Genomic DNA, 27,762 nt, shown 5'->3' on the forward strand with positions numbered 1-27,762 from the left:
ATATCCCAGTCCTATTCCTATGTTTGTCCTATAAACTTCTTGAGAGCGGGGACGGTTTCTTCTTGGCTACACTGCAGATGCCTAGGACAGGGCTTGGCATTTGGTAGCTGTCCTAAATCAACAGATCAAAGAAAGGCTAAGTGGGGCTTTCAGCCCTTGCTTTTCACGATTTCCAGCAGGGCACAGAGGCCAATGCTGCCCCCACGGCAAAGCAAACAGACGTCATGGAAAGCAGCCCCGCCCCACAGGGACAGGCAGCCCGGACCTGGGCGGCCGGACCCTGAAGGAGGCTGAACCGCGGAATCCAAGGTGGTGGGACCTTGCATCCGACGGAACCAAACGGCGGCGCTCAAGGAGCCACCCGGACTCTGCTTGGAACGGAAGCGCAGCGGCCGCCGCTTCCGGGTTGCCGGTGGGCGCCGAGGGCCGGGGTTGCGCCGAGGCGATGTTGCCCTTCACGGTGAACTTCAAGGTGTCTGCGCGCACCCTCACCGGGGCCCTCAATGCTCACAACAAGGCGGCGGTGGACTGGTGAGGGCGCCGCGCTCCGAGGCGGCCGGGCTCGGCCAGGAGTGTGTAGGGGAAGGGGAAAGAACGAGAGATTTCACCCCCCTGGTTAATTTGGCCTCGCCAAGCCGGGGGGGCTGCCTTCACGCTAGAGACTTTCTTTTCATGCTGGGTTTTTGTTGTTCCTATAAAAGGAGTAAATGCCCCACGGGCGAGCCCTCCCTGTGCAAACAGAGTTGCCCCGTTTCTCCCAAATTCTTGCTTTTTGCTCTTTCGCCCCGCACCTTCGCCCCCATCCCCTTCTCGTTTCTTTCCCTCGCCGCCGACCGCCAGCTGGTCTCCCTCCGCCATCAATTCCCCTGCCCACTTTCTCTTCCCCAATTTGTGTCTTCCTTCTGTGTCTTATACCTGTTTCTTACCTGTAGCTATTCAACAGCTTTGCCAGACGAGGCGCCTGTTTCCTTACCTGTCATCTCACCTTTACCTTTCCACTGTAAACCAGCACCGCAACTCCGACCGTGAACCCTGAGGCATAAAGCAAAATTCTGTACGGCACGTTAGCCAGAGGACTGAAACCTCCTGTCTGTCCAGTGTTGCCTTATACATGCTTACGGCTGTATACGCATGTCTCTTAGAAACTTTTTTTTATCCAAGTGCAAAACAAATGTCAACATTTTCAAGCTAGCTAGACGTTTTATTTAAATGAGATAAGGTAAAATACTGACCTTTATGCTTAAATAATAATTTTGTTAATGGTAGTATATATTAGATTTGCGATTTATTTTAGCATGTCTCTTGGCAAGAGAGAACTTAAGTCTTTGTTTTGTACTTAAGTTTTCATGTCACTGTTTTGTTAGGGGCTGGCAAGGTTTAATTGCTTATGGATGTCACTCGCTTGTAGTAGTGATCGATTCCAATACTGCTCAAACTCTTCAAGTTTTAGAAAAACATAAAGCTGATGTGGTCAAGGTAAGTCAAATTCCACTTTCACCCTATAACGTATTGTCTATTCAGAAGTTTTAAATACCGCTAGATTCTCATCAAGTCATATATAAATGTTGTATGTATAACAGTATAAATGTTGAATAGCTTTTAAATATGATAATTTATCGGGGTATAAATGGCAATCCTAGATGAGCTTTTAGATACTAGCTCTTAGGTGATTTTGAAGCTAATAGTCAACACCAGTTCTACCATTTGCCAGAATACTTAGTATATGCCAAGATTTGAGCACTTAGCATATGCTAAGCATTTACAGATGAAAGCCCTCAAGCAATTCATTGTCTAATGAGGAACAATGAAAACACAGATACGGTTTGATAAGTGAACTCTGTGGAAAGACAAAGGAGCTACCTATCACCTAGTTTTGGGATCTGGGGAGAGTCACAGAAGTCTTTCCAGTTTAGGGACTGGTCAGCCGTCATTAGCAAATGAGGAATTGGGGAAGAGGCACCCCAGGAAAAAGGAAGGATAGGCACAAAGGTAAGTAGGTGTGTAAAGATGGCTAAAAGTGGGGATACACTTAAAGGGGTGATCGAAGAGGAGGCAGCCAGAGAAATTCATCCGTCCCGCAAGTGTTTCAAGGTTCTCACGGAATTAGGATTTTTAAGTAGGCAGTTGATAAGGTCCTATTGGCATCTTGGGAAAACTTACTCTGGCAGCAGTGCAGGATTTCTTGGAGAAAAGGCAAGATGGGGCAGGGAGATCGTTTAGGAGAGTTTTGCCATAATTTTAGCAGGAAATTCGAAGGGCCTAAGATTAAGCCAAGGCATGAAGGAGTCCTATTCAGGAGCTGCTTAAGAAGTAAACCTGATAGGGGTGCCTGGGTGGCTCAGTCGGTTTAAGTGTCTGACTCTTGATTTCAGCTCAGGTTATGATCTCAGGGTCGTGGGATTGAGCCCCGCGTGGGACTCTACATGAACGTGGAGCCTGCTTGGGATTTTCTTTCTCAAAAAAAAAAAAACAACAAAAAACTTGATAGCCTTTATAGTAGTCAGTTTAAGGAGAGTCGAAGCTATAGAATGATTCCAAGTTCTCTCTGAATAAGGGAATGATGTTGCTATGACCAGGTGAGTAAGTATGAAATCAGTGAGTTAAATTTTCAGCATGCAAAGTCTCAGATGCCTGGTGCACTTGACTTTTGAATTCTAGTGACCTGAAATTTTGAGGGAGAGGATTAGAGCTAGAGGTTTGGGGGTTTGGGTTTGTTTGGTCATAGCTTTATTGAGATACTCCTACCATAAAATTCACCCATTTATGGTGTACAATATCCATGGTCTTTAATATGTTCATAGAATTGTGTAGCCATCGCTGCAGTTTCATCACTGAATAGAAACCCAGTACCTATTAGTGGCTGCCTCTGATCTTTCGTTTCCTCATCCCTAGGCATCCAGTAAAATAGTTTCTGTAGATTTGCCTATTCTAGACATTTCATATAAATGAAGGAATAACAATATGTGGACTTTTGTGCCTAGCTTCTTTCACCTCTCACTCAAGGTTCATCCATGTTTTAGCACGTTTCAGTGCTCCGTTCATTTTTATTGCTGAAGAGTATTCCACTCTGAGTATACCACATGTATTGATGGACATATGGGTATTTCCCACTTTTTAGGTATTAGGAATAATGCTGCTATGAACCTGTATGTACAAGTTTTCATGCAAACATGTGTTTTCATTTCTCTTGGGTGCATACTGGGGAGTGGAATTGCTGACTCATATGGGAGCTCTGTGTTTAACTTGTTTAGGAACTTCCAGACTATTTCTAAAGAGGCTGCACCATTTTACATTCCTATTAGCAGTATATGAGGATTCCAATTTCTCTACATCCTCAGCGATGTTGGTTTTTCTCTGTCCTTTTGATTGTAGCCATCCTCCTGGGTATGAAGTGGTTCTCATTGTGGTTTTGGTGTGCATCTCCCTAGTGACTAATGATGTTGGACATCTTTTCATCTTTTCGTGTGTTAATTGGCCATTTGTATATCTTCTTTGAGAAGTGTCTATTTTAGTCCTTTGCCCATTTTAAAATTGTATTATCTTCTTATGGAATTACTAGAATTCTTTATATATTCTACATAGAAGTCTCTTAGGAGACATATGGTTGGTAAATATTTTCTCTCGTTCTGTAAGTTATCTTTCACTTTCTTGATGGTGTCCCATAAAACATGAAAGTTTTTTTTATTATTATTTTTTTAACGTTTATTCATTTTTGAGAGACAGAGAATGAGCAGGGAAGGGGCAGAGAGAAGGAGACACAGAATCTGAAGCAAGCTCCAGGCTCTAAGCTGTCAGCACAGAGCCCAGTGCAGGGCTTGAACTCACGAACAAACTGGATCATGACCTGAACCGAAGTTGGACACTCAACCGATTGAGCCACCCAGGCACCCAAACATGAAAGTTTTTAATTTTGATGTCCAATATGTCCATTTTTTCTTGTTTTTTCTGTTGTTAAAATTTACACCTTTGTTTTCCTCTAAGAAATTCTAAAGTTTTAGCTCTTAGATTTAGATTCATAATCCATTTTGAATTAATTTTTATATATAATGTGAAGTAGGGAAAAATTCAGATGCCTTGTATCCTGCGATCTTGTTATTAAACTCATTAGACCTAGTAGCTCTGGGGACACTTTTTACATAGTCATGTTATCTGCAGATAACAGTTTAGTTTTTTCCTTGATAATCTGTTATGTCTTCTATTTTTTTTCTTGTCGTATTCATACTGCATTGGCTAGGACCTCTACTATAATGAATAGGAATGGTGAGAAAATACTCTTGTTCCTGAGCCCAGGGGGAGGGCATTCAGTCTTTCACCGTTAAGTCTGAGGTTAGGTACAGGGTTTTATTTTGAGGAAAAATAGGTTCTCTCTCTCACCTACTCCCCAATCTTTTTGGCATTTCTGGAGTTTTCACTTCTTTGTGTGGATCCATGTTTCATTCTGGTATTATACTCCCTTTGCTTGAAGAAATTCCTTCAAGTTCTTGAGGTATATGTCTAATATAGGATGATTCTCTTGGCTTTTGTCTATAAAGGTATTTCATCAGTTTTTTTCTCTTATAATGCTTTAAAGATATTCCACTGTATGTGCAAACTCAAACACACAGCATTACATAACTTCTGAGAGAAATTCTTATCTTTATTTCTTTACATGCAATGTATGTTTTCTCATTTGGCTGCCTTCAAGATTTTCTCCTTATCCTTAGTTTTTAGCAGTTAGATTAGGATATATCTAGGTGATTTTAAACACATACACACACACACACACACACACACTGCTTGGCATTTACATAAATGGAATTCAAGCACTTAAATACATGCATACGGTCAATTCTTATCTATGATAGTTTTATTCTGTAAAGTTGATGCAAACGCTGAAATTGGTGAATACTGAAATGTTGATTATTTCTAGAGGAAATACAGGTTAGGTTCCTGTGAGCCTCCTGTCATAACATTTTCATCAACTGATCAGTATATAACCTTGTTTCATATGTGTTTTTGTTGATTCATTAACATTGAGCGCACAGCCAGCAGCACTAAAGCTCATGCCTGAACAGAGCTTATCTCGTGTTTTTTCCAGAAGGCACATCACAACTTCTTGGGCTTGGGACCACTAGATAGCACTTGGGCACTGTGCTTGGGGACCATTTTGAATTTGAACAATGAAATCCTCAAGAAAAAGCACAAAACGTAAAAGACTCTTAACTATAGAGAACAAACAGAGGGTTGAAGGAGGGGTGGTGGGAGGGGGGATGGGCTAAACGGGTAAGGGGCATTAGGGAAGACACTTGTTGGGATGAGCACTGGGTGTTATACAGAGGGGATGAATCCCTGGAATCTGCTCCTGAAATCATTATATCACATATGCTAACTAACTTGGATGTAAATTAAAAAGTAAATAAATTAAAAAAAAAAAAAAAACACGCTTGTTTGCGTTATGAGAGCTGAAACAAGCACATTTTGTTTTATGTGGGAATTTTCACCCCTGTGCATGTGTCTGTGAATGACAGTGAAAGCCCTGCAAATACTGATTTTTTTAAATAAAAGCATCAATTTCAGTGAGGAGGCAAACTCACACAGCATCTGCAAATAATGAGTCCTGACTGTATACACACAAAAATATACACATAAATGCACATTCAGACACGTATGCTTGTACACATTTATACACATACGTTTTATTAAAAAAAATTCTGGCCTGAGGAAAAGATGTATTACAGTAGAATTTTAAGCCTTCTCAACACTAAACTTCAGGAAATGTTTTGTTGCCATCTTTTTTGTGAATGCTGTAGGAATTGGTTTCATACTTCCCTGCCTTAGCATTAGGCATAAACGTGTGTTTACGTATATATACACACAAGTATCTATATGCATATGTTTATGTATGTATATATTGGAAGATTCTGTGGCTTTTGGGTTCATTTATTAAACACATACTTGCTGAGCACTATCTTTGGCCCTGTGTTAAGGTCTGGGGATAGCAATATGACTGAGCCCTGTGTGATCCTGCCCAGTGGAGCTTACAATTCATGGGTTGGTGATATAGGTCAGAACAGGGTAAATAAAGCAATTACCAATTGTTGTTTGGAAAATCCTTTGAAGAAAGCAAGCTGGATGCTGAGCTAGGACAGTGGAGAGATTGTGGCCTTGGAAGGCCATGGCTTCGGGCAAAATGAAGACCATATGTTTTATTCCTGTCTCTAACCATCGGTATTTAATGCTCAGGATTAACCTGATTTGTGCCAGAATTCTTGTGGTTTTTATTTTAAAAATTCTTCTCTTACGATGTTGCTTGAGGTATGAAGCATTCCTTTTTTTTTTTTTTCAAAGAGGAAAAATTAACATTTTTTTCCCCAATTTTAGGAAAAAGACAGAGGTTTTTTGCTTGCTTTTATTTTTTCCTATTTTTTCCTCTGCAAGGCTTTGGTCTTTCTAAGTTGTCTCCTTTTAATTAGGAGAGGAGAATATGGAAAACCATTCTACTTAGCAGTTTAGGATTTCAGATGTCTTGTCATGATTAGATCTTATGATTGTAATGCAACTTAAAAAGCATCACAAATAATAAGTCTGATTTTTGAGACAGAAACCAGTTTCCTGTTGATGCTTTCTAAATATTTTTGTAACATAAGTGCAGACTGTAGTTGGGGTTCTGGTTGATGTTCTATGAAAATTGTGTTTAGTTTCATCCAGTACAAGTATTTACTTGATTTGATTTCTTCTTGATACTAGGTTAAATGGGCCAGGGAAAATTATCACCATAACATTGGCTCACCATATTCCTTGCGCTTAGCTTCTGCTGATGTCAATGGAAAGATCATCGTTTGGGATGTAGCAGCGGGAGTAGCTCAGTGTGAGATCCAAGAGCATGCCAAACCTATTCAGGGTGAGGAAAGTCTGTGCTCCGCTAAGTGTTTGTGTTAATACACTTACTCTTAGAATGGTTTTTCCCCCTTTAATTTCATCACTTCCCAGTTAACGCTTGATTGTGTTTAGCCTGTTCTATTGACCTGAATCTAGCTTTCTTTTCCTTATCAGTGTATTTCTGTACGTTTCCTCAAATCTCAGCTGATCTGTGCTTCTGTAAATTGTGCTGATTTTAACATTGACTTCAGTCAAGCATGATGAGAAAAATGAAGCTGCTATAAACAATATTGTAATCTAAGCTATAACAGACGTAAACTTGGCTGAACTGCTATTTTGAATTAGTCCTCAGTGCTTACTTTCTATTAATAGAGATGATCCACATTTTATTTTCATTTGCCTATAGATCATTTGTTTGTTTATGTTACTGACTTAAAACCAATATGGTATTCTTTAGATTCCAGGCTTTGACTGAGTGGCTTTCCTGACTGAATGAATTTTTTAAAAATTCATTTAAAAATGTTTTGTCGAGTGTTTTGTACTAGGTGCTGAACTAGATGTTTATTGTTTATTATTGTGAGAATAAACCTGAAACTCTGCAAAGTTCTGTTAAGTAATTCCACAAAAATGTTAGGAGAATATGACCTTGATCATGGCCAGCACAGTCTAAGACACAAAGTTTTAAGTAATGACTAGTGAAAACTGTCTTGTATTTTCTTTGAAGTAATTTGAAAATGTTGACCTTGAGGTTCTACTGTCCAGACAGCTCATTTGTATATAAAATTGCACTTTTTCTGTTCATTCTTCGCATAAATACCCATATATGCAACATAGGGAGAAGGGAAGTTGGGATTTTAAGGATTATGAAAAACAAAACAAAGTAAATGTCAAGAATACATTAGCCAAGAGTTCTGAAGTGATTTCTGAATTTTGCCTTTATCCGGTCTTTGCAGATGTTCAGTGGTTGTGGAATCAAGATGCTTCCCGAGACTTACTACTTGCTATCCATCCACCAAATTATATTGTGCTTTGGAACGCAGATACCGGCACCAAACTGTGGAAGAAGAGCTATGCAGATAACATTCTTTCTTTTTCCTTTGACCCTTTTGATCCCTCACATTTAACTTGTGAGTAATAGTCTTTGGTGGAAAATGAGTTCTTCATAATATAGTTAATACTATATACATAAAATATGCACAACCCGCATCGTACATCTATAAAGTGAAAACAACTGAGCCAAGCGGAGAAGTCCATATATCTGCAGCTCCTAATACAGACACTAAATCATAATCCCGTATCATTTGCAAGTATTTTGATGGTTAGAAATTTAAATCAGCGAGCTGTAACTTCACTGTGTTGAATTCGTAAATAGAATTAGATTAGCCAGGGAGAGGGAGTTGCTGGGCTATGCTAATTCAGGCTTAATTAAATTTGTTTTTCTAGGAACATTTAAAGAACCTGAGTCAAGAGTTTCATTTAGTATGTGGCCAAATTCAGTTCCTCTTTTAAAAAAACCGTTTAAATTCATGCCGTGTGTCTTGAGTGCCATAAACAGACGCATGTGAGGAACAGAATAAGCCCAAGGGGATTTTTTCTTGCAGAGGTTGTTTTTGCCAGTGCGCTTTTGATAATTCACTGAGCTGCTGATCTAAAAACTAGAGTTGTTGTCAGACATGTATTTTTGTAACTAAATGATTTAGGAGAGATTCCTTATTCAGTATCTGACAGGTATTTCTTGAGCTATCACTACATGCCAGGCGTAAAGGAAATGAAGGGGAAGGGGGGGTGGGATGGGCAGGTTGTCAGATTAGACAAAGTGGTCAGAATAGACTTCATTTTGATATTTGATCAAAAACTGGAGAGGTAAGGGAATTAGCTGCGGTAAAGAATGTTTTCCCTGAATTTGAATGACTCGGAGTTGTGACTTTTATCTACCGACGTGTGTTCTTACTGAGTGTATATTTGTGTGTTGGAGAAGGAAGAGAAAGGTGTACAAACAGAAACCAAAATGGGCAGTGTGGCCGTGGAGCTCCAGTAGTGTGTGGTTAGGCTTTGCCTGTTTCTATCTGTGTATACGATCTTGTGCCTACACGAACTCTCTGCCTGGTTTGTGTGGTGCCGTGGGGACGCAGGGGTGGGCTGCGTTAGCTGGTCGACTCGGGGAGGGAGGGCATCATAAAAATGGGGAATGAATAAGACCTTGGAAAGTGAGTTCTGTCATCTGAAAAGGAGATAAGGCCTCAGGCTAACTTACTGCATCTCTGTAATTTGGTTGATAAAAGCACTGTATATTTCAAAGCTTCAGTTCACCCAACATCTTTGATTTACTCCTATTGAATGTGCTAAGGCTGTCATAACTCTTGAATACTTCTTTGCTCTCTGTGCTTAAGGCAGCCTCACTGTCTGCAGGAAGCCAGGGTAGACAACATTTCTCTGTTCAGATATCCTTGTAACGGCCCCAGTTTTGGAGGGAGATTATTTTTCAGTCATAAAAAGGCATAATTTGTGTTGGTAAATGTGGTGCTGCCTTCTTGAATACTTCTGTTTCCTGTACATTCATTTAGTAAGCCATTGTTGGCACTCTATTTTTACTCTAGACATAAAGAGAAAAAGAATACTCTTTCATATTTCCTGAGGTTCAGTCCGATGCTCCAGAAGAAAAAGGAAATATATTTAGATTGAGTAGCTCATGATAATCATAAAAAATTAATAACACATCAAATATTTGAACTTAGCTACGTGTGATATGTAGAGTCTCTTATATATGGGATTTTTTTTTCTTCTGTGAATTTTATATTCTGAAAAGTCTTTGGATTTTGAAGTTAACGGATATAATGAAGAAAGGTTTTTAATGAAAGTCCGTGCACTGAATTTATTTGGAAGAACAAACATTTGTTTTTTCTGCCGGCAACCGTCTGGTATCGTTTTAATATAAAACATTAATTTAAAACACTGAGCTTGGAGGCCTCCGATGAATTGTAATGGACCACCTGTTTGACTTCAACTTGGAGAACATTCCAGTTATGTTATGACTACATTACACTGCCAGTTCTATATTACTAAAATTACCATTACCTTGCTTTCAGACTTGTATTGGAATAAAACTCTGTGCTAAACTTGATTAAACTTTAATCAGAGTTTTGCTTCTCTCAATATAGTACTCACCAGCGAGGGTATTGTATTCATCTCAGACTTCTCTCCAGCCAAGCCTCCCTCGGGCCCTGGGAAAAAAGTTTACATATCCAGCCCACACTCCAGTCCAGCTCATAACAAGCTGGCTGCAGCCACAGGGGCCAAGAAGGCTCTTAATAAAGTAAAAATCTTAATTACTCAAGAGAAACCTAGGTAAGTTACAAGTGTAAAACTAATAACCTTCATCTATTCACCGTTTATCTGCCATCCATTCATGCAGCATCATTTTTGAAGATGTGCTTATACTGGTTTTCTCCTTTACCTCCCCCTTTCTTATTTCTGGTTTTGAATTTACAGGAGGAGAATGTTCTGTCTCTTCCCCAAAGAGGAGATTCTGCATTAAACACGGTTCCTTCACTTCTATTCATTGTGCTAACCTCTCCCCCGCTAATTTTTACAGATCACAGTTTTTGACTTCAGTTGTTTTTATCTCTGAAAGTATAAGATGAAGATTTTAAAGTTGGCTGTTGAGTACATTAAAAATTTGGGGGAAAAAGCTGGATTTTCATTTTAAATATATTTTCCTGACTTAAATGCCGTGCAGTCTCATTAGCTGCTAAAATATGTGTGTTTCTCTTACACATGTGAAGATGTTTCCTATACTGGTAAAGGGCCAGGATTCTAGGGAACAGTATAGCTGTGTGACTCAGAAAATTCTTTAATGTTGCTCAGATTTCAGTCTCCCAATCTCTAAAACAGTGTTCTAAAGGATTTTAGATGGTCGTTGTAAGGATTAATAGATACAGTAACTTAAGTACTTAATGTAGTGGCTGATACTTAGCAAGCATTTATTTGGTAAATGCTACCTGTTGTTTATCTCAGAAATTGGAACGGAATAAAATTTTATTTTAAGTAGCTAATTTTATGCATTAGAAATAGATTTTAGTCCTTTTTTTCCCTAGAGAGCTATGATTGTTCTTGTATTTTTATTGCTTTGGCAGTTTTTTGGCATTCATTTTAAAAAGGCTCTTATTTTTAATGTGCTAAAATTATTCTCTCTAGATTTTATGGTTAATTACCTGAAAAAATATGTGCTAAAATACAAATAGCTCTACAAATATATTCTGAATTTATATATAAGTATCATTTTTATGTATTCAGCCATAGGCTGATTACGTTTACTAATTTATCCCCCACCCTGTGCTGAAATAATTTAAGATTGTTCCTTAAATGCCTTAAGAGAATTTTCTATTTTTTTTTTTTTTTTTTGATTCTGTGTTGTAAATACATCTTTTGAAGTCTGAATTGTTTTATGTTATGATTTGGGGAAATGGATTCCTAGTCCCTTCGAATAGAACCACTCCAGGTGCGTTCACATCCATCATTACATATCCAACTACAGTTCTGGGCAGCATTACGGTGCCTATTTTATAAGTGAGGAAATTGAGTTCCACATTGTTTGAAATATGTTCCTCAAGCTTGCCCAACTAGGAAATGGCAGAGCCAGGATTTTAATGCAAGCTCTGTCCCTCTTCTAGTCCTCTAGCCTAACTTTATTTTAATTTGAAACATTTTAATCATTATAGAAAAGGAAAATAGCACATAATTATATGTTTATTCCTATTTAAATATGTTTAATATGAAAAGTTGTGATTAAATATATGCAAGTCACGACTAAAATGATTCTTGAGTCTCTTGAACAGTCTTCTGCAATCGTTATATAGTTTTATTAATTTTATTTACACAGAAGAAAATGCTGTGATAAGTGAATATGATGCCCTACTTTGTTTCAAAACAGATTTAAGACCACTTAAAAGTGAATGAAGGCAGAGGGGAAGTGACTTGCCCAAGGCCGTACAGATAGTTCATTGACTCCTGATCCAGGGGCCCTAATTGGCTGAATTATTTTTGTTTTGATGCTGAGTCTTGATTTCAGCAGTCTGTCTGGTACCTTTTTTTTTTTTTTTTTTTTTTTTTTTTAAATATTTGAGAGAGAGCACACGAGCTGGGGAGAGAGGAGAGAATCCCAAGCGGGCTTCACTCTCAGCACGGGGCCCGACGTGGGGCCCTAGCCCATGGACCGTGAGATCATGATCTGAGCCAAAGAGTCGGATGCTTAACTGACTGAGCCACCCAGGTGCCCCTGTTTGGTACTTCTAATTGCAAAATAAAAATAAAACTCCTGGGGCGGCTGGGTGGCTTAGTCGGTTGAGCATCTGACTCAATTTCGGCTCAGGTTGTGATCCCAGAGTCGTGGGATCGAGCCCTGCGTTGTGCTCCACACTGAGCATGGAGCCTGCTTGGGATTCTCTTCCCCTTCTCTGCCCCTCTCCCCTCACTCATGCTCTCTTTCTCTGTAAAGTAAACAAAATTTAAAACTTTTAAATAAGTGAATAAAACTCTCTTATGAATGCCAGTACAGTTTTGTCACCTACCGTCTTACAGACGTCGTACTTTAAATTTCTCAGAAATTTAGAAATGTCTCTAATCTATGCAATATTGTTGTCATAAATTTGGATTTTGGCATGTAGTAGAGAAATAATTTTAGATGCTAGTCCCTGTTGGTCATTTCAGGAAACAGTTGTACATTCACATTGACAGTTCTGTGGAAAGGACAAAATTCAGTATTTTATTAGCTTTTTTGATATGAATAAAGTCTTTGACTCATTTCTTGATGCCTAAAATACATTTACTTTTTTCAGTGCTGAATTTATAACTCTCAATGACTGCCTTCAGTTGGCATATCTGCCTTCCAAAAGAAATCACATGTTGTTACTCTATCCTCGAGAGATTTTAATCCTTGACCTTGAGGTGAATCAAACAGTGGGTGTGATTGCAATAGAACGAACGGGAGTTCCATTTCTGCAGGTATCTGTGATTTATAAATTACATCCCCAAAAATTGATTATGAATGTTATAGAAAGAAAAAACATAATCGTAGAAATGTCCTTAGTTCCACCTTTTCTTTTCTGTTTATTTAGAAATTAACAATGTTGTCGTATATTCCAATTTTTCTACACTTTCAATTGGTTTGATTTACCCTAGAAATTCTTCTGACTGGTCTGGAGCTAAGTATTGAACTGTTTAAGTTACCTAGACAAAGACAAATTTTTTATGTATATAAGTGGAGTTTTTGAATGTTCATTTAGTTTAAGGCTTGGAGATTATGTGTGTATTTTTGTTTTCCTTTTATTTTTTTTTTGCCCATATTCTCTAAATATGAGTTCTGAGCTTCCCAGTATATACTCTTTAATCTATTGTGTTTTTAAAAATGATTATATTATCTATTTAAAGGTAATACCCTGCTTTCAACGAGATGGTTTATTTTGCCTACATGAAAATGGTTGCATAACTTTACGTGTTCGAAGATCGTATAACAGCATTTTTACCACTTCAAATGAGGAGCCAGGTGAGTTTATATCTCAGAATAATATTAATGTATTTTTCTTTAGAATTTCGTAAACCTTCATGTGGCAGATACCAGCCAAGGCATAGAGTTAATGGTAATCCTGGCCTTGAGAAGTAGAATATGGTTGTGCCCTGGATCGGGCTCCACACTGACAACACAGAACCTGCTTGGGATTCTCTGTCTCTCTCTCTGTCTGTCTCTCTGTCTCTCTGTCTCTCTCTCTCTCTCTCTCTCTCTCTCTCTCTCTCTGTGCCCCTCTCCCATTCATGCTGTCTCTGTCTCTCTCAAAATAAATAAACTTAAAAAAAAAAATAGAATATGGTCATAATATGAGGCATAAAAAAGCACAAGCCCAAGATTCATCTCTTGGTGTTACAATAGTGTTCGTCCTACACAGCAAAGAAAGTAATGATTTGTAATTCCTTCTCAATTGTATCCATGAGCCAAGTAGGTATTATCTTTGTGAATTTTTCTTCAGCACAAGTAGACCCAGTAAAATACCTTTGTTATTACACTCCCTGACTTCACCTGTGCTTTAGGAATTTCCATTGTAAAATGACATAGGTTAATAAGTCACCAGGGTACTCAGTTGTCATTTTCAGTCTTCTCCTGGAGAATGAAAGCGGTGTTTTGTAAAGTGATGTACTACATAAAGGCAAAGGTGACTTTCACATCTTTTGTAGAGAGCCATTATTTTCGGGCTCATTATATAGACCACTGTAAATTATGATGCTCTATAGTGTACTGTACATTACTTAATCATATCACTGTTGATCCTTTTTCAAAGTTATTTTCTTTTTTAAAAATACTAAAAAACAAGCCATACTGAATATAGTTTTTATTTTGGAAATTAAACTTGGCGTAGACCGTCATTAAATGAATTATATTTGTATTCTGAAATTAGTAGTAATTGTAAAGGGAGAAGGCATGTGTGACAGACTCTGCCCTAGTGAAGGAATGATGTTCTTTTTAGTTGAGGTTTGATTTGAACTAAATAGTAGTGATACTGTTGCGATTGTTTTCTGCCATTTAAAAGAAAACAATACTGTGTTAAGATCCAGATCCTGTCCAGGAACTTACCTATGATCTACGAAGCCAATGCGATGCCATCAGGGTGACAAAAACCGTGCGTCCCTTCAGTATGGTGTGTTGTCCTGTCAATGAGAATGCAGCTGCCCTCGTTGTGAGTGACGGCAGGGTCATGATATGGGAGCTGAAGTCTGCTGTTTGTAACCGAAGCTCACGGAACAGGTAAATGAATCAACGGGATCATTTTCTGGTTTGTTTCCTCTTTTTAAAAGATTACCAGAATCATATGAAAATAGCAGGGACTTTTTTTCCTACAGAAAATATTTTTAAAGTGAGAATTCAGACTTTAGATTATCAGGGAATTGTGTAAATCTGCCAGGGAAATTTGCCTGTGGGTAAGATGAATAGGTACTGTAAAAGTGGGTAGAATGCCATGATCCGAAATTGGTAATTTGAGTTACTGAAATGTGACGTCGGTTTTAAATATGTGAAATCATGTAATTGTTATGTCTTTGCAGTAGTTCTGGTGTGTCACCTTTATATTCACCAGTGTCTTTCTGTGGAATTCCTGTAGGAGTGCTACAGAATAAACTCCCAGACCTCTCCTTAGACAACATGATTGGTAAGCTATTTTCTTTCCTCTAACGTTTAGGTTAGGTATTCTTCTTGAAGGGCAAAATTAATAGTCTCTGGTTTGCAATTATTATAAAGTCAAAGTTAATACTTGAGAAAACTAAAATGTGGAATCATTCTTCCCTCAATAAATCCGAGAGTATGAAATATTTAAGCATAAAAGCCTAGATGAGCATTACAGTTACTAGAATTAGAAAATGTTCATTCATGAGAGATTCTGATTTAAATGAAGGGGATGACATTAGGCCTCCAAATACCAGATGTAGTCTGTGCTGAGTCCTGCCCTACCTCCCCAGGGCCTTCATGCTGGCTGGTCCCTTCACTCTGAACACATACTTTCTTTCTCTCCCTTTCTGCTACTCCTGATTCAAGATTCAGCTGGAGTGTTGCTTTCTTTAGTCTCCCTAGCCTGACCTAAATGGTCATTTGTGGTCCCTAACAGTGGTCAGTTGACTGTAGTGATTTTGTTTCCTCCGGTAAATTATAAACTCTGTAAGTTTGGGTCAGTGTTTGATTCCACTTTGTATCCCAAGCACTCAGCAAAGAGCCTTGTACATTCAAGATGTGCAGTATACATTTGTTGAAGGAACAAAGTGAGCAGTTTTAGAAAAAGGTTATTTCAAACATTTAGATGTACATTTTAAAATTTTCATGTTGGGGATTCTTTCAACAAATATTTAATTACAGATAACATATTGTTTCAGAGTTATTTAAGTATTATAGGGTCAGTATATACTAAAGGCAGAATGACGATTTATGATTTCAAATATTGTACAACTAGAAATTGTAAATATGCTAAAGAGTTTTGATGTCTAGTTCTTTGAAAATTATGGCTCTGGCTCATAAAGGATTTTCTGTACCGTTATTCATAAAGTTGATATTGTTTAGTAGGTTTTTTTTTAATGCTGATGATGATTATGCTAGAAAGAACATTACCATATTAATCTTCAAAAAAAATTTTTTTTCAACATTTATTTATTTTTGAGAGAGAGAGAGGGACAGAGCACGAGCAGCGGAACCCACGGACCATCAGATCATGACCTGAGCTGGGTGTCAGATGCTTAACCAACTGAGCTACCCAGGCCCTCCTCCTTTATTAATCTTTTTAATCAGAGATGACATTTGGGGCACCTGAGTGGCTCAGTTGGTTAAGCATCTGACACCCAGCTCAGGTCATGATCTCACGGTCTGTGGGTTCGAGCCCCACGTTGGGCTCTGTGCTGACAGCTGGGAGCCTGGAGCCTGCTTCGGATTTTGTGTCTCGCTCTCTCTCTGCCCCTCCCCCACTTGTGCTCTGTCTCTCAAAAATGAATAAAAGTTTAAAAAAATTTTTCTTTTTAAATCAGAGATGACATTTATTGGTGCTGTGCTAAATGCCCTGCATGTTACCTTAATAACCCTGCAAGGTGGGTAATACTATTATTATTTCTATTTTATGTAAGTGGGAACTGAGACCCAGAGAGATTTAAAAAACTTGTCCCAAACCACACAGCCAGTAAGTGGAAAAGCCCCCATGTGAGCCCAGTCACCCAGTCTGGAATCTGCTCCTTGGCCATGACTTCCAGTCCTGGCTGCTCTACTGTGATCTTAGGCAAGACCTGACTTCTCCAGTCCTTGCTTTTCTCACGATTCTTCCCACTTGCAAAATCCTTTTGCTCAATGGCACTAACGTGTATATTTAAAATTCTTTCTCCTCATCTTCCAAACATAATCCATATGAGGAAGTTTAGACACATACTTGTTTTGCAGAATTCATTTTGTCAGTAACACAGTTTGCTGAGTTAATTGACCTTGTCTTCACTTAATATAAAATATTAAAGTGAGAAGAATTATAAACACCCATGCATAGAACTAATCAGGAATATGAAGCCCACAGGAGGCTGAAATTTCATGCTGTTTAGGTATCTAAGTGATATAAATTACATTTTTTTAAGAGACAAAAGGATACGGATTGTATACAATTCCTGACAATGTAGTTGATTTAAAAGCATTAAATAAATAAAGCTTTGTTACTTGAAAACATTTTAATTAAAACTTTTAATTAAACTTTTAATTTGAAATTCACTATGTCCTTAGTGATAATTGAAAGCAATTCATTTAAATACAGAGGCCTGATTTATATTCATTGGGTAAAGCCTGCTGCTTTTTAAGACCTAATCTGCCCTACCTTGTGAACTGCCTCTATGGGAGAAGTTTGAAGAAAAATATGGCCATTCTCAGAAGTCAACTCCAAGCTACAGAGGGTTGGTAAACATGGTACCTATATGTTGAACTTCACATTCCTTTAGACTCTGTTTTTTGTTACCAAAGGCTGATATCAATTGTATCACTGATCTTAAGGGATCATTTTATTTGGATTAAATTGATGGCCATTTTTCCTGTACGTCTTACGAATTTTAAAGTGTCGCTTTATTAAAACGACTTTATAGCTTCAGAAAGTTATAGTCAACATTCAGAGTCCCATCATCCACTTACAGTAATTATTTACATTTTCCCCTTTCACAGTGTATGTGTGGTGTGTGCATACATATGTATATGTATGTGTCTACACACACCCACACTCATGTATCCTTTACTATGTGTTCTTGACGACTATGTCCCGGTATTCAGTAGTGGTTTATAGGAAGAAAATTTGTATATTATACTCTTTTTAGTGAGTGGTCTTGATTTTGTTGTACTCTTCATATTCACGTTTTGTTAAAATGGTTTTACCGAATCTTTTTAGTTTGAGACTTAATAACCTAAGTATAAATGCTATATCTGAAAATAATGCCCATCTAACTGTCAACCATGACAGTTTACACATTATTTATACCATATATTAACATATATTCTCATGTTTGTATGTAACATATATAACTTATTTATGTATGTTATTTTATATGTTTATATATGAAGTATTTAATTATAAGGCTTAAATTTTATAATTACATTGACACACTGAGATTTCCCATTAGAAATCTAGATGGGTTCTTTGAACCTGCAGTAGGCGATTACTATTTTATGTATACTTGAGCAAGTGCATCAGTTTGAAAAGCAACCCTTTAAAAAGGCAGGCGGGGGGCGCCTGGGTGGCTCAGTCGGTTGGGCGTCCGACTTCGGCTCAGGTCATGATCTCATGGTTTGTGGGTTCGAGCCCTGCGTCGGGCTCTGTGCTGACAGCTCGGAGCCTGGAGCCCGTTTCGGATTCTGTCTCCCCCTCTCTGTGCCCCTCCCCTGCTCCTGCTCTGTCTCTGTCTCTCTCAAAAAATAAATAAACATTAAAAAAAAAATTTTTAAAAGGCAGGCGGTAAGGTGGGAATGTACTGCAATATCCCACTCCGTAGAAGCTGCTCTCGAACCCAGGTCCCCTCATTGGCTTTGTTTGGTGTCCTCGTACCCGGAACTCAGGCTGAAATCATGCTTCTTAGATGACAGGTCCCTGAAGTCCGGACAGCAGTACTCCAGAGTGGTCTGTCCTCTGAGATGGTAGACGGTGCAGTGTAAGTCCCATAGCCAAGTACAGAGCCACTGTTCAGCTGTAGCCCCTCGGGTGCTGCGTGATACCCTGTAGGTCTGAAGAGCATTTCCACTGAAAAGTTTCTTTACCTTTCAGCATACGTTATAACGAATATGTTTGTATTTTTGATTACCGATCAGGACAAAGCGCCATCGCCGGGGAGGAGCATCCTAAAGGCCCCGTTCTGCAGGAAGTGCACCTCAGGTTCCTGCTGACGGGACTGCTTTCAGGGCTGCCCTCACCTCAGTTCGCCATCCGCATGTGCCCGCCGCTGACCACAAAAAACATCAAGGTGTATCAGCCACTGCTTGCTGTTGGTGCGTATTGGACCTGTTCTTTTTTTAGTCCTTCATGCCTCCTTTCGTTTGTAAGACATTTAAGTTTGCTGGTTACTGGAAAATCCTTTCTTTGAGGATAAGGAGGAAGAGGCCCAGTGAATCACGTATGTACACATCTTAAAATACTTTGCTTCTTGGGGCGCCTGGGTGGCTCGGTCAGTTAAGAGTCCAACTCTTGACTTCGACTCAGGTCATGATCTCTCACTGTGTGAGTCTGAGCCCCGCGTCAGGCTCTGCTGACAGCGTGGGGTCTGCTTGGGATTCTGTCTCCCTCTCTCTGTGCCCCTCCCCTGCTTGCTCTCTATCTCTTCTCAAAATAAAAATAAACTTAACATTTTTTTTCTTTTTTCTGTCCTTTTAAGCCACCCTTTTTAGTCATTTAATTTAATTTAAAAATTTTTTAAGTTCATTTATTTTGAGAGAGAGAGTGTGAGCACAGGGTAGGGGCAGAAAGAGAGAGAATCCCGAGAAGGCCCTGCGCTGTTAGTGTGGAGCCCACTGTAGGGCTAGAACTCATGAATTGTGAGATCATGACCTGAGCCCAAACCAAGAACCTACCAAGCCATCCAGGCGCCCCTATTCATTCATTTTGATCGCAGTGTTCACTCCTCCACCTGACCCTGGGTGATAGAGCCCCTGACACAATGGGTATCTTTCTGAAATGTTAAGAGGATAATCCCTGTGTGATGCTGAATCCAGATTCCTTGTCTTCATTTGGACTACCCAAGGCTTATTCTGTGCATGTCGTTTTGTTTTGGGTTTTTGTTAATGAATAACATAATCATAGCTAGTATTTTAATGATAGCAGTGCTCTTCATCTGGTATGAATTATGTATGAAATGTTGTTTAAAGTGACTGTGGTCTCTCTAAAATAAGATTTGCCTTTTGGGTTGAAATTGCAAAGTTTTGTATTATAGATAGAAAATTGGTCTGGGTTTCAACTTGCTGTCACATTAACTTATAGTAATGTGAGTAACCTAACTTCCTTTATAGAGGAAAGCAAATTTTAATTTGCTATTAAGTATATAAGGTTAAAGTCCATTTCTCTATAATTTCAAAAAGTATATTCATTTGAAATTGTCAACATTTTTTCTTAAGAGGCTGTTGGTTGGCTTCTGGCTTTCACTCTGGGCCTGTAACACGATTTGTGATTTTTTTTTTTTTATCCTAAAGTGAAAACCTGACCCACAGTTATTTTGTTGCTAGGATGTCTCAGCGTCTCAGCTAACAGTTGACTTGTGAGTACTGAAGGCTCACTGGAGTAATTCTATTTGTCAGTGTTCGGATTTTCCCATTTTTCCTATCACTGTCTTCCAAAAGTGGTTTGCGTTTTAAGGTTTGGGAGTCTGTGTGTACATGTGTCCACATTTATGTAAATCAAATATTTAGTTTTTGCTTCAGAAACTATTAAGCCTCTTATAGAAATTTTAATTGGAATTTGTCAGTGTACATTATATGGACGTGCATGTACAGTGTCAGTATACCTAATTTGTGAAATAGGATTTGGTCAATTTCTTGGAGAAAATTACTTCTTGGCACAGCTAAATAATAAGAGCTGAGTCGGGATCTGAGATTTCTCTCTTTTTTAAAAATTTTTTTTACAACTTCTTTTAAGTTTATTTTTATTTATTTTGGGAGAGCGAGTGAGCAAGGGGGTGGGGGGGAGAGGGCGAGGGCAGAGAGAGAGGGAGACAGAATCTCAAGCAGACGCTACACTGTCACCACAGAGCCTGATGTGGGGCTCAAACTCACGAACCCGTGAGATCATGACCTGGGCTGAAATCAAGATTTGGATGCTTAACCGACTGAGACACCCAGGTGCCCCAGGATCTGAGGTTTCTATTGTAGAAGAAGCTCTATTGTACTGGTATGTCGTGACAGTCAAGTCATTTATTGAGTTTAATACAATCACAAAGTAAAAGGAAAAAACATAAATAAGTGCCTAAGCTTTTGTAGAGTCACTAGGGGAAAAGAGGCAGACTTCCACTGTGGAATTCTTCCTCCTATAGCACCCCTAGAAGATTAGATCATAGGTTCAGCATCATCAAAACTTGCAGAATATAGAAATCATTTGATTATTATGAAGATGTTAATTGAAAGATTTTAGTAATTTTTTAGATATTGTCTCAGCGCTAGAAGTGACTAATTATTGTGGAATAGATGATAAATGCACCCAAGTATGATAGTGTGTTTTCCTAAAATAATTTTATAAGATATTTAATGAAGCTTTATTCAGCAGGTGAGCTAAAATTGGAGCTTACCTAGCATTTTTACTTCTTTTATTATTATTATTCTATTATTTCTACATTCGATTACTTCGCATGAATCCATTCATTTTTTTAAGTCATGCGCAGCGAGAAAGTGATTGGCCAACAAGTTATATTGTTGACTTTTCTGGCTTCATTTATAAAAACATTTTAAGGACTGAAACTTTACTTTTTTAAGTATGGCCATGTCCCTTCAAATTAAATTTTAGACATACACACTACCTGAGACCATGAAAAGCATTAGGCATAATAATAACTATAAACCAAAATTACACTGATAACAGAAATAGTACTTAGTTTGTGCTAGGTACTATACTAAGTGTTTAAAATATGTCTTCTAATTTACTCTCCAGCACATAGATTTTCTATGGGATTAAGAACACAGATTAGTATAGGTAGGTGATTTGTAAGACTGTAAGACAGAGCCAGAGCTTGACCTCAGGCTTGTAATCCACAGTGAACCGCCATACTTGACCATCTCTATGATTTATGTAATGTAAAAGACAAAACAAAAAAATCTTTGTAAAGAAGAATGCAAAAGTCCTGCTTAATGAGTTCTGCTAGGTTGCCTTTTTGAGGACCAGCTATATAGTAAACACTCCAAATCTCAGAAAGTATGAGTTCTCATGTATAAAAAAGCTCAGCAAAATGCTTCTTCAAATCCTGTGTGTATTGAGTTAGAGTTTTGAAGTCTTTCTGTAAAGACTGGATTTAGGTAAGATTCAGACCATGTAAGATTTTTTGAGAAGAGAGAAGACAGAGAAATTAACTCTTTCTTCACTCATAGCTTGGGTTCCTTTTAGAAAAGGTAAATTTATAAAATGATGAAAATCTTGAGAAAAGACTTGTTGGAAAGATCTGGAACTCCCATTAGATTAATACCCTTCTTTTACATCATTTCGATAGGTACAAGTAATGGTTCTGTCCTGGTGTACCATCTCACCAGTGGGCTGCTGCACAAAGAGTTAAGCGTCCACTCTTGTGAAGTCAAGTGAGTATGTCGTTGTGACATTGACATCACAAATACAAGAATATTGGAAAAAAGTTCTGGTAGAATTTTCTACATTGAATCCTCTGCAGAGGTGATTATTTGCCTGGAAACTTTGAACAGTGATTATTCAGGTTTAGAGTAATGGTTATGTTAATCAAGGCTGAGCACTAATTGTTTGCTTTGTGAAAGGGTATTAGGCAGTGGGAAATTTTCTTTCTACCTTTTATGGCTGCATCTTATTTCTACAGTCTAGGATATTCTCTCACTAGATATCACTGCATTTCCTTGTTCATATTTCTCTGATTTGTTTTTCATGTCTATAGAGATCCATCAGTAAGACTGTTCCTGAAAAATTTGAATCAAGTTGTTTTAATTATTAACAAATCTGATTTGTTTTTTGTTTCAACACCATGAGGAAAGGACCAAACTGTATGGCATTTCTTCTTTCATTTTGAGAGGTGATGTGTTTTATGAGTTCTGTGCATTCAGAGATGTCCAAGGGAAGAAGGTTGCTTCCTGTTTTAATGTGTGCGCATTATCTGCTCCGTAGCTTTTTTTTTTTTTTAATTTTTTTGGAAATGTTTATTTCTGAGACAGAGACAGACAGAGCATGAGTGGGGGAGGGGCAGAGAGAGAGGAAGACACAGAATCTGAAGCAGGCTTCAGGCTCTGAGCTGTCAGCACAGACCCCGATGCAGGGCTCGAACTCACGAACCGTAAGATTGTGACCTGAGCCAAAGTCGGTCACTCAACCGACTGAGCCACCCAGGCGCCCAGATAACTTCTTTTGTTGATGGCATGACTGCTTTTCTTTGCCCCAGCAAAGATGGATTGTGAAGTTATGCATGTATAATATAAATTTATCACATTTCTACCATTTTTGATCTTTTAACAAACATAAGAAAGGCTATTTTCTGTCCTTTGTACTTTATATAATTATAGGTCTCACGCATATGTTAAAATTCGTATGATCGTAAATTCGTATGATGATAAAAGTGAACACGTTATTCTGACTAATTGTGTTTTCCGAATGGGGAAGGGTTAACCCTTTAAGTATCACAACTTCTGATTGTGATGGAAGTTCCAGAAAAGCTTACATTGCCTTCAAGTGTTGTTTGTGGTGCAGCCCAAATGACTGTTGGTTGCCACCTTATGCTGTGCCCTCCAGCAGCCCCTTAAATACCTTTCCGTGGAGTCGTAATGTCTTTAGAAATCACTAGGGTGTCGGGTGCAGTGACACAGGTCTGAGTTTGGCCCATTTCAGGCTCTTGTTCGTCTTTTCTTCCGGTAGACCTTTCTGCCACTGCTAATACCTGCTCTCTCCCTTTCTTGTCTGCATTTCTTCTCTTGACATTCCCTTTCACCCTTGCCTTTGTGTAGTGTTTCCTTCTGTGGGTGACACCAGCCAGTCAGACTCTCCATGTAATCACAATGTGTTCTGAGGATTGTGTTAAGTGCTGATATTTTGCATGACCATTTCATTGTATCCCCACTACAACTTTATGTGGTAGGCACTATTTTTATTCCCATTTTACAGAAAAAACTCAGTATTGTAATGTGTGAAACAGTAGATGGAATTTAACCTGGGTGTTTCAAGCTTCAGAACTGACCTTTATTTATAGTACATGGGCTACATCTCCAGCTAAAAAAATGCATGTAGCACACATTTTGGCAACAAGATAAAAATGTTGACTGAGCTGGGATTCATATACCTGCTTCTGGAAAATCATGTCATTTTCATTTTTTTCTGAACACTGAAATCTTTAATAAAGACTCAATAGCTAGTTTATCAGCAAGCTATTAGTTTTTTTTTTTTTATAAAGCCATGGCAAACTAATTTTATCTCATTTTATTTATTTATTTATTATTTATTTATTTATTTTAATGTTTATTAATTTTTTTTAATATGAAATTTATTGTCAAATTGGTTTCCATACAACACCCAGTGCTCATCCCAACAGGTGCCCTCCTCAATAACCATCACCCACCCTCCCCTCCCTCCCACCCACCATCAACCCTCAGTTCATTCTCAGTTTTTAAGAGTCTCTTATGGTTTGGCTCCCTCCCTCTCTAACATTATTTTCCCTTCCCCGCCCCCATGGTCTTCTGTTAAGTTTCTCAGGATCCACATGAGAATGAAAACATATGGTATCTGTCTTTTTTTGTATGACTTATTTCACTGAGCGTAACACTCTCCAGTTCCATCCGTGTTGCTACAAAAGGCCATATTTCATTCTTTCTCATTGCTACGTAGTATTCCATTGAGTATATAAACCACAATTTCTTTATCCATTCATCAGTTGATGGACATTTAGGCTCTTTCCATACTTTGGCTGTTGTTGAGAGTGCTGCTATAAACATTGGGGTACAAGTGCCCCTATGCATCAGCACTCCTGTATCCCTCGGGTAAATTCCTAGCAGTGCTACTGCTGGGTCATAGAGTAGGTCTATTTTTAATTTTTTGAGGAACCTCCACACTGTTTTCCAGAGTGGCTACACCAGTTTGCATTCCCACCAACAGTGCAAGAGGGTTCCCGTTTCTCCACATCCTTCCAGCATCTATAGTCTCCTGATTTGTTCATTTTAGCCACTCTGACCGGCGTGAGGTGGTATTTCAGTGTGGTTTTGATTCATATTTCCCTGATGAGGAGCGATGTTGAGCATCTTTTCATGTGCCTGTTGGCCATACAGATGTCTTCTTTAGAGAAGTGTCTATTCATGTTTTCTGCCCATTTCTTCACTGGATTATTTGTTTTTCGGGTGTGGAGTCTGGTGGGCTCTTTGTAGATTTTGGATACTAGCCCTTTGTCCAATAACTCATTTGCAAATATCTTTTCCCATTCCACTGTCTGCCTTTTAGTTTTGTTGATTGTTTTTAATTTTTTGAGGTCCTTTAATTAAAAAAGCTTTAATTTTTTAAAGCTTTGCTGTGCAGAAGCTTTTTATCTTCATGAGGTCCCAATAGTTCATTTTTGCTTTTATAACCCTTGCTTTTGGGGATGTGTCAAGTAAGAAATTGCTGTGGCTGAGGTCAGAGAGGTTTTTTCCTGCTTTCTCCTCTAGGGTTTTGAAGGTTTCCTGTCTCACAGTCAGGTCCTTTATCCATTTTGAGTTTGTTTTGTGAATGGTGTAGGAAAGTGGTCTCGTTTCATCCTTCTGCATGTTGCTGTCCATTTCTCCCAGCACGATTTATTAAAGACACTATCTTTTTTCCATTGGCTGTTCTTTCCTGCTTTGTCAAAGATTAGTTGGCCATACTTTTGTGGGTCTAGTTCTGGGGTTTCTATTCTATTCCATTGGTCTATGTGTCTGTTTTTTGTGCTAATACCATGCTGTCTTGATGATTACAGCTTTGTAGAAGAGGCTAAAGTCTGGGATTGTGATGCCTCCTGCTTTGGTCTTCTTCAAAATTACTTTGGCTATTCAGGGCCTTTTGTGGTTCCATACAAATTTTAGGATTGCTTGTTCTAGCTTGGAGAAAAATGCTGGTGCAAGTTTGATTGGGATTGCATCGAATGTGTAGATAGCTTTGGGTAGTATCGACATGTTAGCAATATTTATTCTTCCAATCCATGAGCACGGAATGTTTTTCCATTTCTTTATATCTTCTTCAATTTCCTTCATGAGCTTTCTATAGTTTTCAGCATACAGATCTTTTACATCTTTGGTTAGGTTTATTCCTAGGTATTTTATGCTTTTTGGTGCACTTGTGAATGGGATCAGTTTCTTTATTTGTCTTTCTGTTGCTTCATTATTAGTGTATGAGAATGCAACTGATTTCTTTACATTGATTTTGTATCCTGCGACTTTGCTGAATTCATGTATCAGTTCTAGCAGACTTTTGGTGGAGTCTATCGGATTTTCCATGTATAATATCATGTCATCTGCAAAAAGCGAAAGCTTGACTTCATCTTTGCCAATTTTGATGCCTTTGATTTCCTTTTGTTGTCTGATTGCTGATGCTAGAACTTCCAACACTATATTAAACAACAGCAGTGAGAGTGGGCATCCCTGTCGTGTTCCTGATCTCAGGGAAAAAGCTCTCAGTTTTTCCCCATTGAGGATGATGTTAGCTGTGGGCTTTTCATAAATGGCTTTTATGATCTTTAAGTATGTTCCTTCTACCCCGACTTTCTCGAGGGTTTTTATTAAGAAAGGATGCTGAATCTTGTCAAATGCTTTTTCTGCATCGATTGACAGGATCATATGGTTCTTATCTTTTCTTTTATTAATGTGATGTATCACACTGATTGATTTGCGAATGTTGAACCAGCCCTGCAGGGCAGGAATGAGTCCCACTTCATCATGGTGAATAATTCTTTTTATATGCTGTTGAATTTGATTTGCTAGTATCTTGAGAATTTTTGCATCCATATTCATCAGGGATATTGGCCTGTAGTTCTCTTTTTTTTTGCTGGGTCTCTGTCTGGTTTAGGAATTACAGTAATACTGGCTTCATAGAATGAGTCTGGAAGTTTTCCTTCCCTTTCTATTTTTTTGGAACAGCTTGAGAAGGATAGGTATTATCTCTGCTTTAAATGTCTGGTAGAATTCCCCTGGGAAGCCATCTGGTCCTGGACTCTTACTTGTTGGGATTTTTGATATTTTTGATAACTGATTCAATTTCTTTGCTGGTTATGGGTCTGTTTAAGCTTTCTATTTCTTCCTGTGTGAGTTTTGGAAGTGTGTGGGTGTTTAGGAATTTGTCCATTTCTTCCAGGTTGTCCAGTTTGTTGGCATATAGTTTTTCATAGTATTCGCAGATAATTGCTTGTATTTCTGAGGGATTGGTTGTAATAATTCCATTTTCATTCATGATTTTATCTTTTTGGGTCATCTCCCGTTTCTTTATCAGTAGCCTGGCTAGAGGTTTATCAATTTTATTTATTTTTTCAAAAAACCAACTCTTGGTTTCATTGATCTGTTCTACAGTTTTTTTAGATTCTATATTGTTTATTTCTGCTCTGATCTTTATTATTTCTCTTCTTCTGCTGGGTTTGGGGTGTCTCTGCTGTTCTGCTTCTATTTCCTTTAGGTGCGCTGTTAGATTTTGTATTTGGGATTTTTCTTGTTTTTTGAGATAGGCCTGGATTGCAATGTATTTTCCTCTCAGGACTGCCTTTGCTGCCTCCCAAAGCGTTTGGATTGTTGTATTTTCATTTTCATTTGTCTCCATATATTTTTTAATTTCTCCTCTAATTGCCTGGTTGACCCATTCATGTTTTAGTAGGGTGTTCTTTAACCTCCATGCTTTTGGAGGTTTTCCAGACTTTTTCCTGTGGTTGATTTCAAGCTTCATAGCATTGTGGTCTGAAAGTATGCATGGTATGATCTCAATTCTTATATACTTATGAAGGGCTGTTTTGTGACCCAGTATGTGATGTATCTTGGAGAATGTTCCATGTGCACTCAAGAAGAAAGTATATTCTGTTGCTTTGGGATGCAGAGTTCTAAATAATCTGTCAAGTCCATCTGATCCAATGTATCATTCAGGGCCCTTGTTTCTTTATTGATATTGTGTCTAGATGATCTATTTATTGTTGTAAGTGGAGTATTAAAGTCCCCTGCAATTACCACATTCTTATCAATAGGGTTGCTTATGTTTG

The 27,762-nt window shown here is 38.3% G+C and overlaps 1 protein-coding gene across 2 annotated transcripts in view; it reads left to right on the forward strand.

The window, feature by feature from the left end:
- Window positions 1-364: 364 nt before the first annotated feature.
- The window catches only part of WDR11 (WD repeat domain 11), a 67,692-nt gene continuing 40,294 nt past the window's right edge, over window positions 365-27,762 (forward strand). For both annotated transcript variants that reach the window (XM_049645848.1, XM_049645849.1), the window contains exons 1-11: window positions 365-531; window positions 1,365-1,476; window positions 6,727-6,880; window positions 7,812-7,985; window positions 10,017-10,203; window positions 12,693-12,858; window positions 13,285-13,399; window positions 14,455-14,650; window positions 14,947-15,050; window positions 18,701-18,877; window positions 22,072-22,156. In XM_049645848.1, the coding sequence (XP_049501805.1) occupies window positions 446-531; window positions 1,365-1,476; window positions 6,727-6,880; window positions 7,812-7,985; window positions 10,017-10,203; window positions 12,693-12,858; window positions 13,285-13,399; window positions 14,455-14,650; window positions 14,947-15,050; window positions 18,701-18,877; window positions 22,072-22,156 (1,556 nt within the window). In that variant the 5' untranslated portion in view covers window positions 365-445. The remainder of the gene's footprint in view (window positions 532-1,364; window positions 1,477-6,726; window positions 6,881-7,811; window positions 7,986-10,016; window positions 10,204-12,692; window positions 12,859-13,284; window positions 13,400-14,454; window positions 14,651-14,946; window positions 15,051-18,700; window positions 18,878-22,071; window positions 22,157-27,762) is intronic.

This window comes from Panthera uncia, chromosome D2, assembly GCF_023721935.1.
Source record: "Panthera uncia isolate 11264 chromosome D2, Puncia_PCG_1.0, whole genome shotgun sequence".
In the NCBI taxonomy this organism is placed as follows: Eukaryota; Metazoa; Chordata; class Mammalia; order Carnivora; family Felidae; genus Panthera; species Panthera uncia.